Here is a 10,258-nt window from a genome sequence, read left to right on the forward strand (position 1 = left end):
GTAATATTACTTATCGTTTCCACCCTGTATTATTATGACTTCATATTTTATAACAATGAATGTTCAAATTATCGGTAACAAAATGTTGATTTACATTAAAATAACATATTTTCATGTCAGATGCAGTCGACTATTAATAATAAAAAAATGACTTTATTAACACACATTATGACAATACAAAACAATGGATAAACAATGGATATGGACTATTAAAATAATTTGAAATGCAGATGACATTTTACATCGTGTGTATTTAACTGCCAATGGACATTTCAATGTTGCTATTAAGCGTAGCTTCATACTGATGTATGTAACAATGTTAACAAACACAGTAGGCTCTGGATAATATGCAAGTGTGTGAGAAAATTTTAGGGTCAACGTTGAATTCCGGGAGAAACGAACCGGCCAATAGCTTAAGGCGAGAGTGAATAGGCACTTACAGGGCAGATATTATGTACCATCTCACTTAACATCAGGTGCGATTGCGGTCAAATACCTGCCTTGTTCTGCATTAAAAAAAAACAATCGATAGCACTTCAAACTGTATATGTCTCAAAATAACTACAACTTTCATATGAAACTGTTTTGTGCCGTTTTCTGTACTTTACTAAGTTACATGTATTGAACAGAGCCTTCTGTGCCTTTATGATCTATGTGCTGTATAGTCCGCGTCAAAGTCACTGGCAATTTTGTAAATAAAATCTCAAACAAAGTTTACTCTGAAATTCGCTTTGCAACTTGAGTTAACCCTTTATAGAGGATGGGAATATACTTGTCGTCATATTTTCAATGTTGCTTTACCTTTTCTTAAAAAAATATTATGAACTTGCTATGTTGCTATGCAGAATATTTCAAAATTCAGCTTAATTTTTTCTAAGTTTGCCATTTTACTTCATTCTCTTTTCTTAAGAAAGTAAAAGAACTTGCTCAATGTCATTCGGCTTCCTATTTGTTTGAAAGTTTGTCAGTTTCTTATGACGCGGACTTAACCAAAGCCTTCTGTGTCATCCATGTATGCTGTCTGTGTGCCTGCCTCATACCGTGTTGTGTTGCACAGCGAGCCGGCCCCGTCGGCAATGACCGCACTGCACCAGTTCGGGGCTGAGATGTTGCGCCTATCCCGCGGCCTTGAGGCTTCTGCTGCCACCAAACCGCAGTTTAAAGGGTATTCCAATTGGCATATGCTTCAAAATTCAACGCAAGATACGGCTGCTTTGGGCGGTGATGCAATCGCGCGATCGGGAGAGTCTACTTGTTCTTTTGTTTCAAACAGCTGTTCTTTTCCAGCCAGGTTAGGTGCGCACCAAGATAAAATCTTATCGATGATAAACGTATGGGTTTATCACGTGACGTCGATAAAATGGCACGATAAAACCTTATCACGGCGCATTTTCTAGGCTGATAGGATTGGTCTGGGTGTGGTCGCTTTCTGGCGATAACAAAATAACAGTGACTGATTCATACCGTTCCAATTTCTATTCTGATTTTTGATTGACTGTTTTTGCGTACGTACGCATACATTAAAGAGGATCTACTTACTAGTTTATTATCCGTATGTTAATTATGTATATTGCCTCCAGGTTCGTGTTTATTACCAAAATTATTTTCAACACTGTATTTGCTTGTTGAATCAATTTTTAGCAATTAATTTATTAAATAGCGCCGCAGTAGCAAGCCATGACAAATAAATATTTAGTTTCACAACAATCACCGCAGTACAATACGTATCTACGTACTAATTTACTTATATTTCGCTTCGGGAGTTCAATACGCACTTACTATTTTATTTATCGTTTCTGGAAAAAGGACGGCTGTTTACTTTGTATTGTTTGCGTTTCTGTAATCATGTTTGCTTTTACAGCGTTCCCAAAATTCCATCCGTCGCGATTGTTTCACTTTAAAAAGTCGTCGTATTTTTAGGCCCGAAATTGATTGTTGCTCCTTTTTTGGTCCTATATTACTAACGTCAAACCCACGCTTAATAAGATCTATTGTTGACAGGACAAACATATCGGAAAGATGCGGTATGCTCACTCCAGGGTCACTGAGCGTGTCGTCTAGCTCACCATCATCTATGCTTCAAGACCGAAGACGCCCGTCATCCACTTGTGATCCCAACACACCCTTACATAGGCCCAGGAGTGCGTCAGATGACGAAAGCAACGACGGCTTGCTAGCTCCAGCAACTTTAACAGCTAAGTCTAGAAGTTCTGAAGATGGCCTTTTACTTCCCCCTCCGTGTACGTGCCCTTACTTTGGATCAGAGTCTACTCCTCCTAGAAGAACGACAGAAGTTATTATAGTTCCTGGTGGCGACATCAACGGATGTAATGGTTACCCTCGGAATGGTAATTTGAAAGACGAGCCTCAGTACTTTAGGAGATCTAGCCGAGGAGCGGCTTCTATGGTTACATGGGATGAAGCTAGGAGGTTCAGAAGAGGTTCCAGTTTTGGAGGAGCAAGGACTACTTTATCGACTCCAGTGCGAAGCATCAGAGCTCAGAGGTCAATAAATGCTCGTCCACAGCAGCAGATATCTTCGAGTCCCCAACGCCAAACACCTAGAGCACACCATTCCAGAAACTCAAGTGTCATTTCCAGAAATTCTTCCCGCCACGGCAGGATTCTGCGCCTGGAGCAAAAAGCCACGAAAGTTCTCGGAGTCGTGTTTTTTACTTTCGTCGTTCTTTGGGCGCCATTTTTCATCCTGAATATGGTTCCGGCAGTTTGTCCCGAATGCGAGAGGCGGATTTCGCCTTGGGTTTTCGACTTCGTGCTGTGGTTGGGCTACGCCAGTTCGATGGTGAATCCTATATTCTACACCATATTCAATAAGGTGTTTAGGCAAGCTTTTAAGAAGGTGTTGTTGTGTCAATATTGTAGGTCTAGGAGGTAGCCCGCACCCTGGGAGCGTGTTCGTCCCTCCTCGGATCCAGGGTTAGGCGCGCTCTCAGTCAATCGTCAAGTAAGATCTCATTTTGTGTGAACCAGAGCTTTAAGAGTAAGAATGCTTATCTATTTCGCAGATATTAACCACAAGCAAACAGAGATAAGGCTTACTATTTCATTACCCACAGGTGTTATAACTTTTCGTCTCATTTTGTTCTGGCAGATCTATTGAAAATGTTTGAAAATAACTTTTGATTTCGTTTCGCTTTTTATACGCATTGAAATAAAGGAACCTTTATCTGTGTTTGCTGTGTATACTCGTAAACTATGTAGGTACTCGTATTTCTTCACAAGATGTATATTTTTTTAATATCGTGCTACAACAACACATGTTACCGAGCAGCGCACAAATAGATATTATGCCTTCTAACCTCAACATTGTACCTGTATTGATAAATAGGAAGTTATCTGTATTAAACTGTATCGTTCGTCACGTCTGTCGTTTTTTAAATTTTACCGGGTCTACCTGTCTTTTTCACACTCCTTGCATACCGCTAAAGAGTGACGAAGATAGCCAAACTTATAGAATAACACGTTTGTGAATCTGAATGGGTAATCAGAAGCCGGCTATTCCTTCAAAATGCTAAACGTTTAAACTCATTACCTCTATCCGTAACTGACGCTTCGCACTTAGAATTGTAATGTAAAGAAATTAATTTATAAAGACTGAATGTTTATTTAGCAGCATTTATTGGAGTAGGTACTTAGAAATATAGATGTCAAACTATCAATGTCGCTATCGATAGACATTTTGTTATTCTTGCCAGGGATAGTTGTGTTGTAAATAATATCTTTGCTACTAAATGGTGTCTGATGCCTAACTATCGTCATTATGAAAATAATTTTATAAACTTCTTGTCCATTATAGGTCGTGCAACGAAAGTTGAGGCAAACTTGTACTTATTTGAATACAGTTTAAATATCGAATACACTAGCTAGCTCACTCTCGTCTGCAAGTCTGCAAGGGAGACAGAAAGCACCTCTCAGGCCGTCTATGCAAGACCTCAGACCGAGTACATTAATACAGAAACCAAATCTTTGCTAGTATTCATGACCTCAACTTTCTTTGCGTGACCTATAACTTTGGTATTGGTCATCACTAGTCGTATTTGGTGATAATGATGGAAATAGACCTGGCTATAACAATTTTATTATCTGAGCCGTTAAATATGTATAAGTGCCTTTTTCTTATGCGGATTTGGTAAACATGCGGTCTAAGCGCATTTAATTATTTCATATGTTTTTTCTATTATATTCGCACGCCACAGATTGGAGAGACCAGATTCGCATGCGTGCTGAAACCCGCATACCAGGAAAAAGGCACTTGTGGCATCTTTACTTAGAAGTCTGTATTTGTCATTTTTATATAGATTAGTTATTATTGTTGCTTCTTCGGTAATTTATATTGAAAACTGTATAATGGTATTAGAGGCGATTTAAATGTCATCTGAAAAAAATCTTTGTAATTTTTTTTTTTGCTTGTTCGACGGAGAGCCTAATTTGAGAGATATCCAGTTAAATTGTTATACTGTTTTAAGAGTTTATGTGTTTCGCTGTATATCGCGAATTTGTCAGTATGCATAGAAATATTTAAAAAAAACTTTTTCACGGTAATTGTAGTTTTCCGGTAACGGCACCCAACTATGTTTCATCAGGTACATTTCGAGGGAAAAAATATTGTTTATGATATTCCTGGAAGCGCATTTTAGCCTTTGGCAAAGTACTATAAGCCTACGTTCAGAGGGATTATTGTGAGTTTATATCAAACTATCAAACGTATTCGATATCGAGTGCGTCAAAAAAGTCTATGAAGATTTTCCAGTAAAAAGAAAAAATTGACATGTTAGTAAGTAAAGTAACTGGTGCGTATGTAAATAATATGCTTGTATGTCTCTATTTCTAAGTTTAAAAAAGTGAAATGGCCTACAATAATTATGTTAGTTACCTACCCCAAAGTTTTTGGTAAAGTATTAACCCGTCAAACAAGCAAAGATTAAAAGAAACGATTAAAATATGGCTTCATAAATCCTGTCGAACAATTTTCACAGATCAGAATGTATAAATATTGAAGCCAAAATGTATTCATCCCTTGTTCTAAATACTAATACTTTATTCTAAAAAGGCTTTAGCGTAGTTAAAACAGATTAGTATTCGTATAATTTCACAATCTGTGTATTTATTCTAGTCATTACAAATTATGAGTCGCGAAGGATTATGAATACAATATAACAGAAATGTTGTTTATTTAGGCTACAGTCTCCTATTAAACGCTATACGCGGCGTACGACGTCAGCGCCAAACTTTCATATCATAAAGTTAATATTCCTTCGGATTCAACAATCACGAGGTGTCAATCGAAACCGATTTTATTGTTTTGTTCAATAAATCAATCACTGATCCAGTCACCACGTTTCTGAAGCACTATTTCTCATAATTGGCATTGTCTGGAGAAACAAATTATCTTGGGACAAATGGAAGGCAGACGCGCTCGGGGCAGGGCACCGACGATATGGTCGGACGCGGTGAGGAAGACGGTGGGCGGGAGTTTGCATCGTGCGGTCCACACAGCTTATGACCGCAGTCTGTGGAGGAACACTATCTGTGGTCGCGATCCTCATCAGTGAGGGACCGAGGAAGAAGAATTTCTCATAAAGTTCCACGGTTTCACTCAGGTGGAATCTGAACAAATCTCAGAGTTCGAATTTTCAGCGTGCCAATAAGTGCTAACGAACTGTCAAATGATACGTCGCATCTCGCATCTCTTTTTATCACACAGTGTTGCTGCTAGTGACATCTCGCTCGCTCAGACCTTTGTTGCTCTATTCCGCTAGGTATTTTAACTTTTTGAGGTCTGAAAGAGACCACAACAGTAGGTACTTTTATTAGTACCTACTTAAGTATAAGTATTGTGACGCGGCCTTGGGTATGACATTATACGCTGCTTACGACGTTTATAGGACACCATAGCCTTACAATTAATGTAAATTGTCGTGTAAATGTTGCAGTATTAAATTATTGAATAAAAATAAATTAATCAAATCAATTCCTAGATCAATTGGAGAAATACAAAATTTAAATTACACTTTTGCAGAGTTGAAAATGTTGTTCGCTATACATTATTTTATGATCAACTAATAATTTTATTTTACAGGATGTTAAAAACCGAACTAATCTTTAGGAAGAGTCCCAATATAAATGAAAAAAGATTATAAAAGAAAAAATGTAATGTCAATTCTTAAGCAATCCCCCGTTAATTTTTAACATCCTGTAAAAAAATTATCGGAACTTATTATTCAATTTATTAAACCAAAAATATGTAATTAGTCAGATAACGCAAGACGTTTCACATTGATATTTATTAATTATATTAATTTAAATGTACCTACATGTTAAAATTATGGTAACTAAAACTATGAAAATAAATTTATAACTTTTGTAAATAAATTAAATTATAAAATAAATGTTACGTAAAACATAGATATTTGTGTACATACAAGACGACGATGTTGGTGTGGAAATATAGCGTAAACATAAACTATGTTTGGATTAAAGCGATATGATCGTGAGTGTTGTTTTTTATTCTTCTTCTTTAACAAAATAAAAAATGCATCTTCAAAATACTGTTACTCTTATGCTATCTTTTATTTTCAAATTATTTTTCTGCGTAGATTTACGTACCATTTTTACAAAAGTAGTGAAACTGAACACTTTATTATTTTGCACTCATTTTACATTTTCGTAGTACTTACTTAAATAGTAAAGTCATTTTCATATTAAAAAAAAAAACTATTTTTTATGAACACAAGACCTACATATTTATTTTTCGTTTCCGACCTTTCTGCATTTTTGTACTAAAATTCCAATATCCTGTTCCTTTTTGAGGAACGATTTCAGCCGATTTAATAATAGTGACGCCATCTTGAGATGACGTCACTGTAATATTCTACGGATTCTGTTTAGGGTTGGCCGTTTTGAATTTCTTTTGTACAATAAAGTTGGCCTTAAGAAAAAATAAAGACTATGAAAATACAGATATAACTATAAATTCGTAAATATAAAAATAATAAATACGATAATGACACCAAACAGTTACATATTTTATCGATAAAAACATGATCCATTAAAAAATCAAAATGGCGTGTGACAGCCCCCGTTGTTTAGCACAATCCGTTTAGAATTTTCTTTGAAAGCTACACTTTGGAGCAAGCTAAGAATTTTATATTTCGATCAACAGAGTCTAATTTGGGTCAAGGTTTCACCTGGTTAGTAGGTAAAAAAAAAGACTGAGGGCTTTGAATGAGACTTTAATCAGGAAACCTGTTTCTCAAATGCACTTACGAAGACAAAGCTTTTTAATAATGATGCTTAGTGAGAGATGAATAAAACTTCCGAGAGCTTTTTGTACAAAAGTAAAATTGGCCAAGTGTGAGTGGGATTCACAAATTACGGGTTCCGTATTCGAGACTGAACTGCTGAACACCATGTAAGTACTTTTCTTCTATTATTATCATCATCATCATTTCAGACACAGGTCAGACATTTCGTCCACTGCTGAACATAGGCCTCCCCCAATGATTTCCACATCGCGCGGTTGGTATAGCGACCTGCATCCAGCGCCTTCTTTCTACTTAAGAGGTCGTCGGTCCACTTTGTTGTTTTCTATTAAATACGTTTGTAAATAATTGAACTTGATTTAGATTCATCTAGAAAAATTTGACGTACCTAGGTATCGGCTAAAAATACATACAATAGGACGTGTAAAATTGCGTTTAAATTTCTAAATTGCAAAAAAAAAAGGACTTTTACCAAGAAATCCGATTTATTTTTTAATTTGCAATATTTAATAAACATACAGGGTGTCGCACTTCCGAGAAATATATTACACTGCCATCACTCAGCGCCATTAATAAATGTGACACCGAAGTACGATTTCGATTTTGTTCCATTTCCCGGGGAAAATTGCCAGTTGGAAATGTAATAAGCAGGCTTGAATTGTTTTTATACATTTAATTCTCGTTTGGAGCCAATAAATAATGCATTCTGTATTTAGAAAGAAAGAAAGAAAGAAAGAAAAAATGTTTATTCAGTATCATCGACAATACACTTACAATACTTATTATTATTTAATGACGGTAAAATTTTCAATGATAAGAAAATCGTTACCATTCATAAAGCTTGTAAGTACAGATTATGAAGTGTATAAGTGCCTCGGAAAGGGCCTATGTACTGAATAAACTATTTCATTTCATTTCGAAGTTGTAAATAATTTTTCAACAATATTGTACCTACAGATGTGATATTGAGTGAATTATTATTCCTGTAGTTTAGATAGAGGAAATCACAAAATTTTTCCAGTCAAAATTTTTGACTACATATTTCAGCGTAGATTCGTACATAAAAATAGCTTCGTAATAATTAGTTACCTAATAAATTACAGTTGAATCCGATTATAACTACACTCAAAGAACCGATGATATTAAGTAGAGCGCTAAGAGTAAGAGCGCTTTCACATTTAGGCGATTTAGCAGCGCGACAAACGCGCGACTGACGCGCTGCCAAAAATTTCATACTATGTGACAGCGGATGCATGCCTTCACATTATAAGAATTTCGTTGCCGCGCTGCAGTCGCGCTACTAACGCCCTAATGTGAAAGCGCTCTAAAGAAGTAATGATTACGTTATTTCTTAACAAATAAACCAACCAAATCAAAAATATGCATCGCTAAAAGACGTCGTACTAAACGGATTACGTCAAGAAATGATTCTACTGTAATTAATTAGTTATAGAAGAAATAATAACAAATGTGACTATATTGAACGTAAATAGTAATATTTCACTAACAAACTTACACAAATTGCAAATATAAGTGATGGAAGTTTAAATTGAAACCGGCTAATCCCTGGAGATCAAAGTTTGGCGACAAACGAGAGTGTTAATTTAACCAACTGAAATGCCAGCAATTAAACTAACTTTAACTTTAATTTGTGTTTGTATTTTTAGATGATAACCAGTTTTATTACAAGCAAATAAATATTATTCTTATCATTCTTGTATCAGTAAACTTATCAAAATATACTCGATACGTATTTTTCACTTTTTCAAACTAATGAAAATTTAAAGAGATAGAGCGCGCCAAAGTTCCAAAGAGGCCCGTAACGTCAAGGAGTGCTTAAATACTCACTTATTTTTGAAACTAGCCTAATGATCTAAAAGTATGATTTTTATAATATCGTTATTATGAGAGTTCTTCAATTTAACCTACTCGTGCAAAATAATTATCAATTATCTCTTAAGAAATATTTTCAATGTCACTAATACTCTTAAAGTGGGCTTGAACAAACTCAGTTTTAAGCTAAATTTAACTTAGAAAAGTTCTAAGTTCATTGATGTTTAAAGAAACCTAACAACAGTACTTTGGGTTATTAAAAACTTATTATAACAAATTTTATTCTTGAATGAATAATTGTGTTTCCAAATCGTTTGTCTATAAAGAAAGTGTAAATAAAATTAAGCCCAAGGCCAGATGGCTAGATGGCAGACTATAACAAAAACTAAAGCCAGCAAATTAAAAGCTATTTATATCTAATCTTCCTATTAATATTATAAATGCGAAAGTTTGGATGTCTGGATGTCAGGATGGATGTTTGTTACTCTTTCACGCAAAAACTACTAAACGGATTTTGATTAAACTTTACCGTATTATTCTTTCTAATCCAGAATAACATATAGGCTATAATTTATGACAATCTGTGACAAACTAAATTTCACGCAGGTGAAGCCGCGGGCAAAAGCTAGTATATCTATAAAAGCGAAAGGTAACTGACTGACTTACTCACATCACGAAATCTCGGAAACTACGAAGGCGCTCACTAAGACAAGATTTTGCAAAATTCAACTCCTAAGGGGGTAAAACGGTGTCCACGCGTACGAAGTCGCGGGCGGCCGCTAGTTTGAAACATATTTTCTACTAGCTTTTAAGGACGACTCCGCCCGCGTGAAATTTTGTGTCCTATAAAAACTTTATCATGCGCGTCCCTGTTTCAAAAACTGGGTTAAAAACTATATTTATGTTCTTTCCCCTATTTCTACAAAAAATCAAAATCGTTTCAGTGGTTAGGGCGTGAAAGCGAAACAGAGTTATTTTCTTATTTATAAATAGGGATAGGGATTGAATTTGAATGAAAATAATCTTGCAAGTCAATGGAATCTTCTTGTCGTGTCGACAAGAAACCTACACACACACTACTACACAGTGTCAGCCCAAAACTCTGCTACAAGAATGGCGTTGTCAGTAGCATTCATTAAATC

General features: G+C 35.6%; 1 protein-coding gene across 3 annotated transcripts in view; it reads left to right on the plus strand.

Annotated features, from left to right (window-relative positions):
- Positions 1–3,274, plus strand: part of LOC114351035 (5-hydroxytryptamine receptor-like) — a 32,225-nt gene extending 28,951 nt beyond the window's left edge. For 2 of the 3 annotated variants that reach the window (XM_028302070.1, XM_028302071.1), the window contains exons 3-4: positions 1,058–1,165; positions 2,002–3,274. In XM_028302070.1, the coding sequence (XP_028157871.1) occupies positions 1,058–1,165; positions 2,002–2,896 (1,003 nt within the window). In that variant the 3' untranslated portion in view covers positions 2,897–3,274. The remainder of the gene's footprint in view (positions 1–1,057; positions 1,166–2,001) is intronic. The other variant, XM_028302073.1, reaches the window with a different exon arrangement.
- The last annotated feature ends 6,984 nt before the right edge of the window (positions 3,275–10,258 follow it).

The sequence above is a fragment of the Ostrinia furnacalis genome, unplaced genomic scaffold (assembly GCF_004193835.3).
Source record: "Ostrinia furnacalis isolate ACB-3 unplaced genomic scaffold, ASM419383v2 OfSCF1067, whole genome shotgun sequence".
NCBI classification, from domain to species: Eukaryota; Metazoa; Arthropoda; class Insecta; order Lepidoptera; family Crambidae; genus Ostrinia; species Ostrinia furnacalis.